Here is a 19,276-nt window from a genome sequence, read left to right on the forward strand (position 1 = left end):
TGACCGAATACAATTACACGTATTCAGCTCCTGTCTGAGGGCCGAGAATAAACACGCTGACAGAAATAAAAGCTGCAAAGGTTACTAATGTGTAGTGAGAAGGAAGAGGTGTGTGTGTGTGTGTGTGTGTGTGTGTGTGTGTGTGTGTGTGTGTGTGTGTGTGTGTGTGTGTGTGTGTGTGTGTGTGTGTGTGTGTGTGTGTGTGTGTGTGTGTGTGTGTGTGTGTGTGTGTGTGTGTGTGTGTGTGTGTGTGTGTGTGTGTGTGTGTGTGTGTGTTAACATGTTTTGATGTTAACTGTGATCACAGCTCAGAGCAGCCACCCCGTTGCTCACCCGCTAGGTCACTATCAGGTGGTTCTGTGTGAAATGTCAGTGGAGTGTTGACTTCAAACACGGCAGCATCAGTTGTTTTCTTGTCTTAAAGGTGTTTGAAGGTTGAGTAGTGATAGAACACAGAACACAGGGAAGACACACCTTGTGTTGACTTTTAATAAGTGTAACATTGACATATACTACTTTTAACCAGGCTGTTTACAAAAGATCAAGCTGTATTTCTCAGATTCAAAAGGTCCCATATTTTACACTTTTGCAATATTTTATTTGCCGTTCGACATCAAAATTATTTAATTTTTGTGGGTTCGAGTACCAAAAATGATCTCAATATAGTTTTACATCTCCCTAAAACTCTGACAGGAACAGGCTGTTTTGTGTCTGTCTTTAACACACATGGATATCAATGGCCCTCTCTTCTGTTTGGCTGGATTTGTGTCCGCATGACACACCCCCAGGCCAAACGGGTTTTCCTCGGTTTTGTAGGTCTGCGATGGAAAGACCGTTCTGTGTTTTCGTTTGAATAAACGTTTGGACAGTGGCAGACATATGACATGAGTGTGCATTTGTGACATCACAAACTTATAGAAATCCAAATGACACAGTTGCTATATATGGTCCATTTCTGCATGCACTGAGTATTTCGACACTTTCACAGTATTTACGTAGCTCAGAGATCTGCTTTATAATCTAAAAAAGAAATGGAAATTTGAATTTACACAATACTCTACCCTGAATACATGGAGAAACAGAGGACATTTAAAATGGCAAAACTGAAAATGAGTTACAAAGAAACAAGCACAAGTTCCCAAAGTTGCAGCACGTAGACATTTATAATGTCTGAACCCTGACAATGTCACTCTGTGCTTTGCATCTGCAGGCCACCAATCCACCCACGCTGATGACTCGGTGTGTTCCTGCAGGCAGCTGACTGACAAAATACAGCCTAAGTTCACGGCTGGATAATTTCTTTGGGAATGACACCTGACTGGAAAATGAATCAAAGTTAATGCACACTGGATGCCTCCTACCCGGCACTGTAGAAGTGTGTGTACATGATGGTCTTCATTGTGCTGCTGTAGTCCACCTACTTTTATTCTTTCTCTTGCTCTGTCACCTCTTACTCTCTTTTTCAATTACTATTTCAGTTTCACGCCGAGATCCCCCTTCACCTCACCACCTCCAACCCAACGCTTTATCCCATCATGTCTCTCCGTCTCCCTTCTTTGCCATTTTGTATCACAGAAAGGAAGCTTATTAGAGCTCAGACATTTATACATCTTATCAATGATTCTTGACAGGTAAGCTTAATGCTGATCAATGCAAATCATCTCTGATGATGTGGTACAGACGATGTGAAGTGATACATATTCATGAGGCTGGCAGGGGGTTATGTAATCAAGGTGTAAATGTGCTTCTGCCTCAGTGAGTGTTGCCGTGTAATTAATGTCTACTCCGAAGAGGCTTTCACAGGGAATAGAGCGTGTTAGGAGCAGCCAGTGGTTGTGATTGTGTGTAAAACCTTCTCTCAAGCAATAATAACTCGCTGTTTAAGAATTAGTTTCATCTGCCGTCCGTCACGTCCAACTTTCATGAATTTCAACAACATGTGTAATTATCACGTGATCCGGGTAATGATCAAACAGGAGCGACTAGCACGTCTTACCTGTGATAGTTTTTAAAGTAGTTAATACTCTGGCGTTTGATAGACTCCTGCAGGACCTCGGACTTACTGCCACAGAACTCTTCACCCACCTGCATCAACCTGAAAGAGAGGGAAGAAACGTTGACAAATACAAACATGGTGGTAGAAGATGAGGTGAGAAAGAGAGATAGAGACAAAGACGGCGACAGAGGGATTTAGAGAAATGAAATGGATGACAAAGACAAGTGACGAAAAAACAATGTCTGCATAAGAATCCAATTAGTCCACACTGCATTAAATAAATCGGCAGGTGGAGTTCACGCCGCTATGGAAGAAAGTGTTTCACACTGTGTTGCCTTGAAAGCTGCAATAACCAAAACAACTTTATCAGTGACAGCAGGAACAAAGGCTGAAGACACACTAATGGTGGCTTATGCTTGATAATAACTTCCTTTACAGCTGTACATGCACACAGTAATACAGCGACTAAAAGTTGGGACAAGTGTCATGAATGTAATGTATTCTTGAATTACTCCATTTTAAGATTTTACAGCAAACATTATAGAACATTTAATATGTACATATAACAGCACATGCTTCTGAATAAAGCATCGAAAAATGTAAGCTTTTTTTAAGTATTTAGAAATGTATTTTATCAATAAAGAATAAATAATAAATTATTTCACGAACAATGACGATAACAGAGAATTGGAAAATAATAAAGTCCAAACTCACAATTGACAATTAAAATGACAAATCTTTACGGAAATATAAAAACTAGCCCTTTGCTTCAAAGCCTCTGGATGATTACAGGTCAGTCGGTCGGTCGGTCGGTCAGTCTGTCTTACCAGACACACACACACACACACACACACACACACACACACACACACACACACACACACACACACACACACACACACACACACACACATGTCTGTGTGTGTGTGTGTGTGTGTGTGTGTGTGTGTGTGTGTGTGTGTGTGTGTGTGTGTGTGTGTGTGTGTGTGACTGACTGACTGACTGACTGACTGACAGCTAAGCCACCAAGGGCAGAGGGACAAAATGTAAACTGCTCTGCTCATACATGCTCTGGTAACTGTGACTTTACCGTTAGCAGTGGTGTTGAAGAAGAATTCTGCATCTACAGTAAGCTGTTAAAATGACCTATTTTCCACATTTTCACACTAGCCAACTTGTTACAGCTGAGTAGGCAAACAGTCATTCCACTATAAGAAAAGATAACAGCCGTCACACAAAGAAAGTGGTTTCATTACATCAACAAACACTACATTTCTCCATTTTGAGAATTGATTTGGGTCATGTGTTTTCACAAATAAATGCCCCCCATTCTAATTAAAGGCCTTGAAAAACATATATCATACAGTTATATCCTTGATTCTATATTTACCATCGTAGAAAAAAACACTGATTCCTTCCATCAACAAACAAACTGGACCACAGTTGAATGAAAAAAAAGAAAGGCCTTCCAAAGTGGTGTTTTTTTAATGCAAATTAAACTGAAGTATCGCATTAGTAAAATCAGCATGAAAATAATTAGTGTTGTTTTAATGGCTTTGTAGGAACAAGTATTAGACATTAGTTTCAGTTGTTATGTGCACTCTGTGTACAAATGTGCCTAATTTGAGGCAGTTAGTGAGAATTTAACTGAACAAATGGGCACTTGGACATATTACTAAAATTAAAGAGAGACTGCATGGGAAAGTGCAGTAGATCAATCTGACAAAGAGAAGAAAAAAAAACATGCGAAAGGGACTGTGATAGCACGACAACAAAGACCAATTATCTAAAACATGAATGAGCTGGCTGCGCTGGTCTTGAGGCGTACCTGCTGATGACATCAAGCACCACTATGAAATCGTCGTATTTGAAGGTTGACATGTCGGTCCCCAGGATGTAGGCCTTCACTTTTAACTGGACATCCTGAGAAGAGAAACAAGAGGGACAGGGTGACCTGATGAAGGCACCAGAAAATGACAGAGAGACAGTGAGGTGTACTCTACTCCACAAACCTGCCAGATCCGTGTCAGTCCGTGCTCAAGCTTCTTCTTTACATAGCTGCGGTCCACCACCAGCTCATCAGACTCTGCTGCTGCAGCCTCATCTACGGGTAATCCAAAAAAAAAAAAGCACACAGAAGAATTTTTAAAAAAAAACTTTAAAAAAAGACTGACAAAATTCTCTTTATTCATTTCAATTTAATTTACCCAGTGGTTATTTATCATTCAAGATTCGAATACATTTATTTCAATATATGTGTACAATGAGACGGGAGCTCGAGATGAAATAAAAAAAAATTATATTGTAATGATTTCTGAAAAACTTTTTTTTTTTTTTTTTAAACAACTTTGTTAGTGGTAAAAAGTAATTCCTTAGGTGCATGCTAATATGAAGGGGGAACTAATGTAGTTGATCTGTCCCACTTAAGTACTGTCAAATGTCTTTCAATGTCAGCTGAGGACTTTCTGAAGCGGTTGCCAGTCAGCACCTGACAAGAGCAGAGGTCATGTACTCCCAAAGGAGAGAGAAGACTGACAGCATCATCCAGTGCTGAATGACAGCTGTGAATAAGATGTTGGAGTACTGCTCACTGTAAGGTTGTCAGATTTGGTTCCTCCTCTATCATCAGCTCACTATTTTGTGTGTGATTTTTTTTTTCTTCTGGCGGATCAGATAGACTATCATGTGGTACGGACACTGCAGGGACGACCGTGTCAAAGTAGCAGCAATACTTCCCTTCAGCTGAAAATTGCTTCAGTAAGTCTCAAGCTGCCTGCCCTGTTTCAAATGGGTCTTTTCGGGAAAGCCAGCAGCACTGATACCTTAAGTCAACAAGCAGGTGGCTGTCAAAATCCCACTGTTGGAAGGCAGAAAAACTGACAACTACACTGGTCATGGATAACCTGGTTTACATTTGTTTTTATAGTTTTTCTGTCTCTTGTTATTGCTCACAATATTCATTAAAAAAAACACTCCTAAAATAAAAAAAAGTACAACAATTTATTCATTACAGCACACTTTTTAATCTAAATACTTCTTAATTTGTCCAGAATCATAGCATTAATGACTTTTTCCTTGTTGCTTTTCCCGTTAGATAACAGAGAAGATACTTGTAGACACAAAATCCAGTTTTACTCAGCACCATTAAGTGTGATGAAGTGCTGTATAAAACATCGCCAGTGATTCGTAAAAAGACCTAAAACAGTATATAAGTATGTAGGCTCATAGATGAAATGAACATTAAGTAATTTCCTTTTATTTCCCCCCAGAGGAAAAGATTATTGTATGTTTTCTAATTCCAATTTAGTTGCTATTCTTTCTTGTTTATCCATAATTTTCTAACAATACTTCATGGCACTAAAACAACTCACTGATGCAACAGAAACATCAACTGACCTTATTGATCTGCCATTAGATTTTGATTCAGTTAATCAGGACATTGTGGTTGGAAAATTATCCAGATATGGTTTAAGAGACACCATATTTAAATAGTTTCAAGGTTCAATTTACATCCACAAGAGCATTATGTTAAAACCCAAACATACCATGAGGGGGGCATCCAGGCTCTATTCTTTAAAATGTTCTTGTAGTACATATTGCTCACATCTTAAATTGTAAGATGTAAATTTGATTAAATTAACCATGACTTCTCATTTTCAGGAGTTAATTCCTTTCTTCCATTAACAAAACAAACTGCAGTCTCGTAAGTGTATTTGGAGAATTTCAATTCAGCCCATTTTAATTTGTTGCAAACGTATTCAATCTAAACATCTTTCTTTTATGTTTCAATAGGAGATGTGAGGCTTCAGCAAGGCACCAGACTATTTTAACATCATTCTAATCCTTTTGGAAATGTATTCATTATATTGCGGTTGCATTTGCAGATTTGTATTTCATAGAAGTGGACTATTGGCCTTGTCGGAGGTCTTCGCTCTCTGAGTGCCCTTCTAGTTATTTCATGTCATTTGGTATGTCTGTTTTTAGTCAGTTGTATTTGTGTAAGCTTTTACACTCATACCAGTCCTGCACAAACACATCATTACTTTGAATTCACGTATTGCTGAGTGAGTGTTTTGCTCTGAATTCATCATACATTTGTATAATAATTAAACTTTTTAAATGTTCAAAATAAAACAAAAAGATCGAATCTTTTGAAATATGAACAAAACATCCACAGCATCTGAGTTCCTGCTTTACTTATGAAAAAAGGATCCTTGAGTATTTCTAATTGCTATACATTATATTAAGACATGACAGCGGTGAAACACATTATACATCCAAAACAAGGCAGACAGGCATGAATCGTAGGTAGTGGTTTTCTTATTCTGAGATGTCTAAAAGACGTAAAGCCTTAAACATACAAACTCATTATTTATCTCAGCTGTTGTCAAAGCAGAGCATCAGAGCACTGAACCTGCTGGGTGAGCCATTTGTCTGCTGAGAAGGAGGATAAATAGCTCTTGCTATATTGCCTGTTTTTAAAACAAGTGAACTACAAACATATGTCACATTTTGGTATTCAATAGCATAACGAAACTTTATGTAAAAAAAATCTGACAAATCTGAGGTTCCTTTTGGACCTGAAAATCTGTGGCAGTGAGGGTGTTTTCATAATGACACACTGGAGCAAAAAGCACATCTAATAAAAAAAACAGACAGACGTAAATCTTATTGCGCCCACATGCTGCATGTGTTCATCAAATTATATGAATATAACCACTACAAAGGAAGAGTGAGAGAGCAGAGACAGTTGAAGCAAGATGTCGTGAGTGGAGAGAGTAAGGTCACTGCTGAGTGAAAAACTGCAGAAAATTGACTTCAAAGAACCTCAAAAAGTTCAAAGAAAAACACAATTAGATATTTTCGAATTCAAAAAACAAAAGTAATCCTGAAGCTCCTGAAGGAAAGCAACCTTTCAGTTTGTGTGGCTATTTCTGAAGTAATTTAGCCAAGCATTTACTCCGTAAAATAAAAACTAGTGATATAAAAACAACTTTTGATTCAGAGATTAAATCATCAATACAAGTCAACTTTAAAATGCATTTCTATACAGCAATCTTTGTAATCTGCATCTGTTCCTGACCCTAAACTATGAAATAAAATGATGAGTCCATTTGCACTGTTTTTGTTAAAAAAAAAATTAAATTTTTTTTTAACATTGGACATTTTTCTGGAAAACTTTGTTAACAATCTTGTGAGTGCATTAAACTGTGTCAGAAACAGAAATATGAGAACCAGTTGTTTTTTTAACCTATTCAGATCCAGTGCAATGTGTCGTATCCCCAAGAGGAGGAAAAACCTCTCCTGCTACTAAGAAGAGACAATGGTCCCTTTGAGCACCAGTCTAGCAAGATTATTTGGTGGACTAAGAGATACCACTTTCATATTATTCAATTTAACTCTGGCCAGCAAGAATACTTTTGCACCCAACTGTCATGGATGATTATCTTCTCCTCCCATCAGCTGATAGAAATCATCACACTACGAAATGGATTTGTCAGCAAGCTTGTGCTTTTCTTGTGATGATGCGTTTATGATGCGTTTTAAAGTCAACCCCTCACCATCCTTTCATATTACTAGCACAACCATTTTATGGCCATAACATCAGTTTTCTAATAATAATAATAATAATAATACAAACATTGTGGCTGTTTAATATAAACGTGTTTGTGTTTCAATGAATTCCCTTTGGCTACTGGTGGTTTTCAATATAACTGCTAGTAATTTCAATTATTAAGAGGCACAGAAAACAACTGCATCCGACTAAAAGATAGAAGAACACGGGGGCTTGGGAGACATCGTGACATGTTAACTTGGCATATCTGTCTTTAATTTAATGAGCTCACAGACAACAGCAGGAGTGAGGGGGAGTGAGGAATTTACAGGACAACAAAGTGAAACCGAAGCTGTGAAAGCAGAGAGCTCTGACAAAGGGAGCAGAGACGATGCATGATTAACCGATGATACGAAGCTGAGATCAATAGGTGTGTACCAGAAAGAGAGAAGGACGTGTTGGTGGGGGAAAAAAATTCAGCTGGACATTTTTATTACTGCTATTGTTCAATGATTTTTTTTTTTTGTCTACAGAAACCTGGAAAATCCAACATTGTGTATATGATCACCTGTTATTTATTTGTATATTATGCATTATGGAATTGCCCAAATTCTTTTATTATAAAGCGCCAAAAATGATTCTGGGTGGAAAATAAAGGTTTCTATAATTTAAAATTAAAATTCATTCAAATGTAATATATTTTACAGAAAATTAACATTTTAAATCTAAAATATAATTTTTTTTTAATAATTCAAACACTATTCTTTAATCTGCGTAATAGTAATTACAATAACAACAAACAAAATGCCCATTACTAGGAAAGAGAATACAATTATGCTTCGTAGACATAGGTCGATGAAATTTAATAGGGAAGCTTACCAGCACTATCCTGTACATGCTGTAAAATTCACTATGCACTAATTAGCTGCACAAAATTTTACAGTTTAGATTGTTCAGCACTTAAGAATAAGAAGAATAAGAAGGCGGCTTGTCAAATGCAGTAGAGGAACAGAACAAAGAAGGTGCGGGCCAAACATGGCTCACTGGCCCCAATTGGTCTGCTCTAATATGTTAGGACACTTCTCCGCTGAGGCATGTTCACAGTGGAGTCACTGAGGTCAAATATGTCCAAACCATCCCTGCATGTTTGGAGAAAAGAAATTGACAGCTTAAAAAAACAAACATAGTGTCAACACTCTGTTCCATTACAGTTCTAAACAATATTTTGCCACTATTGTTTACTTCGGGTCAAATGCCAAACAATTCTGCCACTGATGCGTTCCACAACCTTTTTGAATTCACAACCTTTTTACTCAATTTCACACCATTTCCACCTGTTTTTGGAGAAGTTGGGTCCCCATTAATTCCAGGTACTCTGCTGTTGTTGTCACTGCAGTTCGAGTCAGTGCGATCTCTCACTGTTGACCTGTTAAGGCTGCAGACAGCCTACCCGAGGTGAACTACTCAGAAATCAGTATTAATTGCTATCAGAGAGGAGAAAAAGATAAATAATGGGGAAAGCCAACCCATAGGTGGTAACGGGTGTTTAACCTTTTGAGACAGTGTGGGTAAGGAAGTGCTTTGTGACTCAGAGGGTCCACTTCCACCCCACCCCCCCCCCCTCCTCCACCTCCACAGGGGCCTTAGCTCCTCACTGGTTTCAAACGATGACTCATATACCAGAGGCAGGTGCATTACTTTGCATAAATCTGTAAAAGTTTGGAGAAAAAGTCCTCATAGTTTCAGGATATAATAACAGAATCTAAATGGTGCATTGATCACACTGCACGGAAATGTGTCCAAATTGAATATATAAATTGGATTTAAAATATGGCCTAAATATTTTTGACAGATAACAGAGAGAAGGAATGCAAAAAAAAAAGATAAGAAACTGAAATGTATTTTAAATATAAGAAAATAGCTCGGCAACTCGTTCCGCACTGTTGGACAACATTGGCCATGTGGTTAATAAATCCCACTTAATTTCTAAGGATTACATCCCATCACACCCTACATTTGTAATTAATTCATGCGGTGATGATTTGGTACAGTCTGAGCAGATGTCTTTTTATTCCAATATAAACCGTAATGCGTGAGATGTGTGCATTAACACCGATTAGCAATAACATTAAAACCGCTGACAGGTGAAGCATTAAGTCCTGAATTAGATCGTCCCTTCATGAGTTTTATAATGTTTAGTAGTTGTTAAATCTGATTGAGAGATGTTAATTTATTTTAATGATCATTTTGAAAACTAAATGTTTTAGATGTGTTGAACCGTTACATTGAGAGGTGCTCCTGATATTTTGCCTGGTATTACCGAATCCAAATTCATTTTGTGAATCGATCAGGCCGCGCTCCATTGTGGATTGTTTGCGGTCGATGCGTAATTGTAATGGGCCTAGAACCAGAGGGTTCATTTTGAAAATATTTGAGCAGCCTTTAATCAATCGGCGTTAACCACAACATCCCGTATGTTGTGCGCCGAAACTCACCAAACTGTAAACAGAGACCCTCCCCCAATGTGAGCAGAGTGCAATGCCATGTTGGTAAAGGACTTCTTTTTTTTTTTACTTTAGACATGGTCCTTGTTTCATCTTCAATTCCTCAATATTTGTGAGCATTGCTACAAATGTTTGTATCACTTCTTTTAGCTCTACCACCGTCACTATTGTTGGAACTACATTTTGAAACAAACGCTGGACTAAAATCGCACTTAACAACCTCCTCTGGTCGCTGATTGGTTCAATCCCTTCAGAGTGTCTGTTTGAGAGTTCATGCGAACAGGGTTTCCAGACTACAATCACAGCAACAACTATAGTTGTAAGAAAAAGGCAGACAGAGCCAGGGTAACATACAGTATCTAACCTCCCACCTGAAATTACTTTAAAAGGAGATGCATTTTAATAATTAAGTTACACATGATAGGCAAGTTGGAAATATTGAGATGTAAATTAGATTTGATTGGTGCCTCAGGGAACAAACGTTATGCTTAAGTGATCAATCAAAAAATAATAACTGCAATTCGTACAAGCAGAGGTGGGTAAGACGTAGGTGAACTCACAGTCTGGGTCTCTAATTCAGTTTAAATGCCATGTTACTACTGAGCGTTAATATGGTGCGAAGACCAATTCTCACCCATAACAGAGCAGACAGCCTCCATGTACTCCAACATTACCCTGCATGGTTTATGTCCATGCTCTGTGTGAACCATTTACATACAGTGATGCACAAACTGGTTATTAACTTTCTGCCACACGAGGAGGAAACGGCTGTGCCTGACAGCCATCACCGCTGATCACACATGACCGGGTGTGTGCTCGAGCAGAGAATCTATTTTGTAAGGTAGGAGAACGACCCTGGTCCACATTACTTCCTGAAACAACAATTCCTCCCATCAAGTGGCCAGATTAATTACTGAAACATGACACTGACCAATACAATGTGTCAAGTGGCCCCAGCCAAAAGGGATACTCTTTTTGCTATCTTGATGGGGGGATAGTTCCATGTGTCAGGAAGTCAGGGGGTGGGGGGGAGAGTGATCTTCAGTGGGGGTGACTGTTAGGACACCGATGGGCTCGTGTGTGAGATGGAGGTCACTGTAACCGCAAAATATTCTTCCACAAATGAGCCAAAAGCTTAAACACTAAATCCGTACGCTGATGGATCAGCCCCCCCACCTCCACCCCACCCCACCCCCCACACACACATACATGTGTTCACACAATTAATTGTTTTAGGTGAAAACCAGGACAAAGCCAGGGTTAGGGACACCTTTTCACGGAGGACGAAGGTGACAGCCAATCAAATAGTGAGATGATAGATGTGCTGCTTGAAATGGAACACTGTGTATGTCCTTTCCCCACCGAGGACAATGGCATCTAATGATGAATCCCAAGAACATAACATGTCACCACTCAGGACATCATCTTGGCCTCAATCTATTAACCTAATGAGCTCTGTACAGTATGAGGAATGGAAATGAGCTATTGTTCAACAAGCAGTCGCATGGCACAAGCTAATATGACAGCTTTCCATTTACATCTAAAACCTGATAAACTCTTCGGCAAAACCAATTATATAAACAGTGATGAGATGAGAAGTGCCACAAACCAAAATCCAGTATATTTCTTTGACGACACTGGTAAGAAATATGACTTCTGTTGGGAGCTTAATGCTTAACCACAAATAATGCACTGCCTTGACAACGGAGCTTCTGAAGGCTGATGTTTTCACATCTGGCTGACTTTGGACAGATGTCGTCTTACTGACCTTAATGGGCAGTAACTTGAGTGCAATTATACTGAGTTTCCAGTGCAGAGCACTGTTATTGTCACAAAATATACAAAGCCTTGCCTGAAATGAAATGTTTGGATATTGATGACCTTGGAAGCTCAAAACCATCTTTAAACAGGAAATATAATTAACATCATAAAATAAAAACAGCCATGATTTTAATGAAAAGTGAGTGGTTTTACATTTGTGTCGAGGAATGCCCTGTTTGTATTAGCACGGACACGGAACAAACTCAAAGTCAGACATGAAACATTTCCATAAAGAAAGAATGCATCATTCATGGTTCATCACCTCAGCATATATTTATCCTTGAAACCATAGAGCAGGGTCATATTAATTCCACCATGTAAATTCAATAATGTTTACATATAATTAATTTTCCTAGAATTAGGACAGCCTGCCATCCTACTTAAAATTTCATAATGCTACAAAATGAATACACAAAAAGAGTGCATTATTACACCACAGTGCTACAACACAACCAGAAAACTATACGGCACATCTCTTTGTGTTGTAGCAAAGAGGAGAGGGAGACAGTGTAATCACAAGTGATTATTCTGCCTCTGGCCTTTCCAATGACCTCCACACTGAAAGAGAACTCAGTAAAGGCTGCAAAATATATGCCATTTCTGTCCTCAGAACCACTATACCATGCGCTGCATTAAAGCACCAGATCGCATTGAATGTATGTTTTTTTCTTTTCATCAAGCAGGGTTCAGGCATTCCTTTCTGGGAGCTGTAAAGCTAAACCCACTATATGTGGAAATCAAGCTGCAAGGAAAAGCTGGTGAGAGAAAGTGTGAAAGACGCTGACCCCATTTCCAATTAATCTTTGTGAACTGATTTTGCATCACTACGGTATAGGAAGCATATTTGCAGAGTTTGGAGTACAGGTGACAAAAACAGATTTAAAAAGGAATAGTGAAAAAAGGAAAGAGCGTTTAAGGCACCAAATATTAGCTTCCACAAAACAGTAGTGTTGGTGAATATAAAATCCACCAAGGCCCAACTTTTAATCAGTTCATCCTCGAGCCCAAGCAAACAGCTATGCCAAATTTGAAGAAATAAGTTTGAATAGGTGAAAACTCCTACCTGGAGTGGACGTGGTCTCCTGTTTGTCATGCTCCTCGTGCCACTGCATAGTGCGATGGTAGCTCAGCATCACCTCCCACAAGGCCTTGCACAGATCTGTCAGGCAGGGAATGTAGCTGTCCGGGGTGATATGCTGCCAAAGGAGAGATAATGAAAACAAGGTCACTGACGCTCTTTTCTTTGAAATAGTTTGCAGGACTTTATTTCTCATATCTGCGTTGCATCTGCTAAAGAAAAATTTATAATTTTGGAGTTATGAAACGCAGTGCTGGGCTACTTTAAAATAAATTCAGCAACAGGGCTCCCAAAAATAGCTTATCAGCTGTCCTCCACATTACATTTAATCAAAGCCTGCTTATACTAATCATTCAAGGACACTGTTGGAAAACATCTTTTTTTCTGTGTCAGAAGAAACACTTTCATCTTATGTAAGGGCTAATTAATGTTAGGACTGGTTAAAACAAGAATGCTGCTGAGTTGGTGTCACACTTAGACAGAGCAGTGATCTAAAAGTCTCTGTGATGTGCACATTAGTGTGAGCTATTATAATATTTTAGAACATAACTTTAATTAGTTCAAAATTAACATACACAAATGATCAACAATGTTATAATTGTATTGTGTACCAACTGAAAAAGTATTGTTTTAGCAGGCACCTAAGAATGCAAATGAATATCCATGATTGACTCTATAGTTGTTGTGGTAATAGCACTTGTGTGAAGTTCATACATAAATTTTGCCATATATATGATTTGCGTCAAATATGGCGGTTTTGTCACAGACTGATGGCGTTTCAGCAATACGCACAAAGCGCCCTTGGTTTAAGAAAAGATGATTGTTTGGGTTAAATGTGACATGGTTGAACTGTGTTTTGGCACCAAAACTACTTAGTTAAGGTTGGGACAAGTTATATTCTGTACATACTGTTCATCGTTACCTAAGTAACTTACTTACGTTAATGAAAAGAAATCCATGTGGACTTTAGCTTTCTCTCCGACTTGATCAACAGTCACTCAGGTGACAATCATGTGTTTGTTCCATCCAACCACCCCAACCTCCTCCCTATGTGGACTTTATCACTTTTTCTACTCTGTCACATGACCTCCTTCTTCAAACAGGTGGTCACAGTGCTGCCACCAAAAGGCATCTTGTGCGTATCTTACCGATGCCAACAGCCTTGAAAAAAAACTTTGCAATTTGACACCCTGGGAAGGAGAGTGGACTGGTTGCACAGTAAATGGGAGTATTAAGTGAATATTTACAAAGGAGCAATTATGAATGATAATTCTGCCAGTAACATGGATTATGTATTAATGTGTTTAAGATAATTATAATGTTGAGATGTCTTTTTTATGATAAACAATTACCTACCAACCCACATAGAATTAGTCATGTTAGTGAAACTGTCAGATGAGATATTGGGTCGGACAGTCTGGAAAAATATGTGTGCCGAATTTAAATCTGGCCCACCAAGAAAAAGTCCAGCTGCCACAATAGTAGCCACTGACACAGTTCAAGGCTCTTCAATAAGCCAACGAGTCCATTCAACGAGACAAATTAATCACTACCAGATGAAACTGTTCTGTCAACATCAGTTAAGACTCCACCATGTTAATGAAAAAGTGTTAGGAGACCGCTTACAAAACGAACACGCTGGCAGTCGCAGAATTAAACAGACGCCAACTGTGCAAAAAGCTAACATGAGTAAAGTTCTCCTCCAGGCTTTTTTGTCTGGCAGGTTTGAGGGATCCTGAGTGAAAAACCTCCACTTACCAGGACAATCTGTCAACACAACATTTCTTAGCAAGACATATGAAGTACATTCACGACTGTGAGCCTTCAGCAAGAGAGCTTCATGTGCTGGCTCCCAACTGATAGGATGTTCAATCCAAACTGCTCCCCAAGGTAGCCGAACTGCACAACAGGCATGACTCCATGAGACAGTGTTGTCGGAGTGAAATGTTATGAGATCACAGACATTTCTAAGAAGCGCAACATCACTACCCAGAACACTCAAATTAAACGATGTATAACCCCTGCGGCTCTTCCAATGAAAAGCAAGTAATACCAATTATTTATGTACTATGTTGTATTCAATTTTATAAAACTGCAGGTAAGGTAATGCTTTCATACAAATTTCACTGTAACACGTTAATGTATGATGCCATGCAAAATCTCCAATGATGGCAGTCAATGATGCTCTTATCAGTGCAAAACAATTCTTCCCTTCAATTTGTTTAACTGTAGAAAAGACATTTAAATACCTGCGTGCTGCAATGGAAATTAATCCGTTTTCTTAATGTGTGTTTATGACTATGAACGATGGCAACTCATTTGCAAAACAAAAATTTTAGCACATAGACAATCCTCTACAACAGGGGTCTTCAACGTTTTTCAGGCCAAGGACCCCCAAACTGATAGAGAGATGGAGCAGGGACCCCCTACTATATATATTGTATAAAATTGTGTTTTATATTAAACTGGAGGAGTGCAGGAGGCTTGGAGGGACAGGTCCAGGCTAGTCTCGCGCTGTGAGTGAACCTGTGCCCAGTTTGAGAGCTCCTGTGTGTCGTTGAATGTTTGCATTTCTGACTGAAAGATAACATCTTCTGCCTCCATTTATCCATTCGCTACAATATGTTGGATTCATGTTAATGTGTATTTAAAGACATTTAAATTTGTGGAATTGTTGTTGTTTTTTTAAGAAATGTGAAAAATTGTCTAATCAAACAAAAATTTCACGGACCCCCTGCAGTACCTCCACGGACCCCCTAGGGGTCGCGGACCCGCTGTCGAAGACTTCTGCTCTACAACATAATGACCCCAGCGTACTGTTTACAGCTGGTAGTGGGGAAGTGAATACTCCAGGAGTCACACACAAAGAGTCACACACCACCAAAATCACACACAAATACCAGCTGTCCCCTATGAGCTGTGTTGACTGCAAGAATTGTGCTTTACTTGCAACACTAACAGAGTGTTAAAGCTCCATCTGAGCCATGAACACCACAAAGCACAGACCAAAGTATCACCCGGTGATTTGGTGACACATGGAACAGCTGGAACACATTTTGGAAATCCTTTTTGTTTTGATCTTCGTTGCTTCAGTGTAGAGCGGAATAATTTAGAGCAAAGGATTATTCCTTACCTGAACAGCTGCACACTGTATCTGTCATATTCTAATATTCAAGTTCTAGTTCAACAATAAAATATAAAAAATTGGCTTATTTTCAAATCAGCAGGGCTAATAACAGTAATGCATAACGAGGATCATACTGTCATGGAGCATACAGTGTTTAAGATTCTGATTAGTTCTCTTTTAAGTCAGTGCAGCAGAGCTTCAGTGATTTTAAGGAGTGCCAAAAGTAGTTTCTTTCTAGTTCGGTTAAATACAGCAGAGGTGCAGCTGATATGGCTCCATATTGGCTTTATTGCTAAAGGTCCAACATAGTGTGACAGAATTTAAGGGATTAGAAAGTTCAAGTGGTCTTGCTCTACTGGCACCTTAGCAAACAATATCACTCATAACAATGAACAACTTCCTCCATTACTCCTGAACCATTACAGTTTACTCTACTTATAATTTGCAATAATAGAAACTAAGTGAGCACAAGTGCTTCACAACCGACATGAAATTAATAAATACATTTGAATACAAGTGAAACTACAGACAGACTCCAGCCGTAGTCACAGTTTTACAATACACAAGGTGTCAAATTAATGCAGAATAAGACTGCAAGGATCAACTGACTCAATCTCTGTCAAACATCTCACTAACTAACACTATGTATGCTATGCTAATATACCAACGTGGAAACCACCAATAACAAAGCCTTGGCAACACGGTGAGAGTGTGCAGTATCTCACTGGGGGTATTAAGTGGGCACCTCCCTTCACCGGTGTTTCGTCCAGTTAGGCCCACGACACCTCTGGAAGGCTCAGCAGCAGTCCCGGCGTCCCAGGACTACTTCCCTCAATACTCACACCCATCACCGCTGCTCTACCTGTTTAACATCTAATCTAGTGTGACCTGTGACTACATTTTTTGGCAGCATTATCTTTGCTCAAAGCCATAAGGGTCATACATCCTACACCCGACCACCACAACCATTCTTCCTCCACTAACTCCACATAGGTAAGCTAATGAACCAGTTCTGACAAAAACCTGTCGTACCCTGACATCCCATGTTCTGTACCAGCCAAACGTATCACAGCAGCATGTTGCCAAGCAACTGGGGTGCGTGGGTTAGGATCTTCAATTGGGTTTAATGAGAAGAAGTAACTTCAGCTACGCCTACACAGAGCAGCTGCTTTTTACTGTTTGTGCGACTGTGTGTGCGCATGTTGCTGGCTGCAACTGACACAAGTCACACCGTTAGGTAAACAATAAATACATTGTCGCCAGACAGCTCCTTCAAAACACGAACAGAGACGAGACATCGGGGAGGCAGCTATTTTAGAACACTCATTTGATTTTCTGGAGACAGTTACCTATTTATACACATAACATATGCCAAGCTGTCGGAGAGGTTTTGAAAAGACAAAAGTGCTCTGTACACATTTGCATTTGTGTGAGTGGGCATGTGGGGGGGGTATGCATGACAGAAATGCCACCCATCTTCCAAAAGACATCCAAAGGAATGCAATTAACCTTGATTTAGCGACAGTCACATGCGCCACACATGCTTCAGATGAGAACAAATGAACAAATTAACCTGTAAGAGATCAAAAACCTAATCAGCAGTCTGTAAACAGGCTGTGCAGGCAAATAAACCGAGTACAGTTCACTGAAGAAGAGTTTCTCTCTCTTTCTTACAGACTTGCGCAAACGAGAACACTCGCTACACAACTTGGTGTAGGAACCTGCAAGTGTGGACATGACATATGACACAATATGGACCAAATATATCAAGGCAGTTTGGGTTAGTTTGAGTAACAAGTGTGAGCAATGACTGAGGTGGCTGTCGCTCAGGTGATAGAACTGGTTACCCACAAATCACAAGGTTGATGGTTCAATCCCCAGTTCCTCCTGTCCGCAAGCATCCTTGGGCAAGACAGTGAACCCAACGCATGGCACCAGTGTGACCAGTGTGAACGGGTGAGTGAGACGCAAACTCTGTGAAGCACATTGTAAACTGCTGATGTAAAAAAAGCACAATACAATTGAAGTCTTTAAAAAAAAGAATCTGCACTGAAATTCCTCTCTATAACATTTCAGTTTTCTAAAAACATCTAATCTAACAAAGTTTTTGAGATACTTGAAATCTTATCTATACTGCTATCAGCCTCCCCACTGCAATCTAGAAGGCAACAGCTGATCTTCATTTATAAGGCCTTGCTATCTAGGCCGCTACAAGAGTTCAGAGACAGAACCATGGCACCAAATCACAAACACACACACACGTTCGAAAACAATTGATAAAATGCTGCAGTCTTTAGCTATATATCACTACTGTGACAGATTAACAACAATAATCTACATGAGACCAGTTTCCATCCATAAGAGCTGTAGTAGATTGTTAATAGTCTACAATGAAGCAATCTGCAGTTTCAGTTAACACAAAAATCTGGCATAGGATCATAGCTGGCACTGCTCAACATGAAAAAGCAACATCTGGCTCTACATCCACTCCACATCCTGACAAAATACTTCAGACACACAACAGCCATAAAGGTCAAGTTTTATATAAAAAAATAAATAAATAAATAAAAATCAGCACTGCACAACAGAGTGTGGGATTGATCACAATAGGTTACTGGAGATGTTTCTATTATCAGTAGAGCTGATACATTTTTACAACACAGGCAAAAAAAAAAAACTAATAAAAGTCATAAGCCCAGCGACAAGCTTTTACAGAACATAAAGGTTGTTACTATATAATTACACTCACTGTGATTTGAATGCTGCTGTTTGTTGAAGGAACAAACAACTATTTGTGGTAGCCCCTTCTAATGTGCTACTATTTTTAGTTTAGCAGGCTACCAGCTGACAGATGGAGAGCAATACTTTAACTATCTGGCCTTTATACTCGCCTTCTCTTCTGTAAAAGCCTCCTATGAGTTTGGGAGTGAACTATCCAATTTGCATCAGGAGAAAAGTCAGACAGACCAGGGATTGATATGGAGTGAGGATATCCCATAATGATGAGATGTTGATGAAAAATGAATACGACCCTTTCACACTCAGAAGTGACCTTTGTGAGAGCTCCCATTTCCCTTGAATTTAAAGGTGTAAAACTAAGAGGCAGGTCCAAAGGGTGCAAAGAGGCTCTCACACTTTCTTCAGCATGTATTCATCAGGGGAACGGCCTCTGAAGTTTTCTCTTCTTCGCAAACAC

General features: G+C 39.2%; 1 protein-coding gene across 3 annotated transcripts in view; it reads right to left on the reverse strand.

The window, feature by feature from the left end:
- vps50 (VPS50 EARP/GARPII complex subunit) overlaps positions 1–19,276 on the reverse strand; it is a 107,391-nt gene that overhangs the window by 45,950 nt on the left and 42,165 nt on the right. For all 3 annotated transcript variants that reach the window (XM_069694612.1, XM_069694621.1, XM_069694605.1), the window contains 4 exons: positions 12,939–13,071; positions 4,009–4,100; positions 3,825–3,919; positions 1,997–2,095 (listed from right to left, as the gene is read on the reverse strand). In XM_069694612.1, the coding sequence (XP_069550713.1) occupies positions 1,997–2,095; positions 3,825–3,919; positions 4,009–4,100; positions 12,939–13,071 (419 nt within the window). The remainder of the gene's footprint in view (positions 1–1,996; positions 2,096–3,824; positions 3,920–4,008; positions 4,101–12,938; positions 13,072–19,276) is intronic.

This window comes from Brachyistius frenatus, unplaced genomic scaffold (genome assembly GCF_029030835.1).
Source record: "Brachyistius frenatus isolate BFR_SWC_R1_liver_20210118 unplaced genomic scaffold, ASM2903083v1 Contig_2, whole genome shotgun sequence".
NCBI lineage: Eukaryota > Metazoa > Chordata > Actinopteri > Embiotocidae > Brachyistius > Brachyistius frenatus.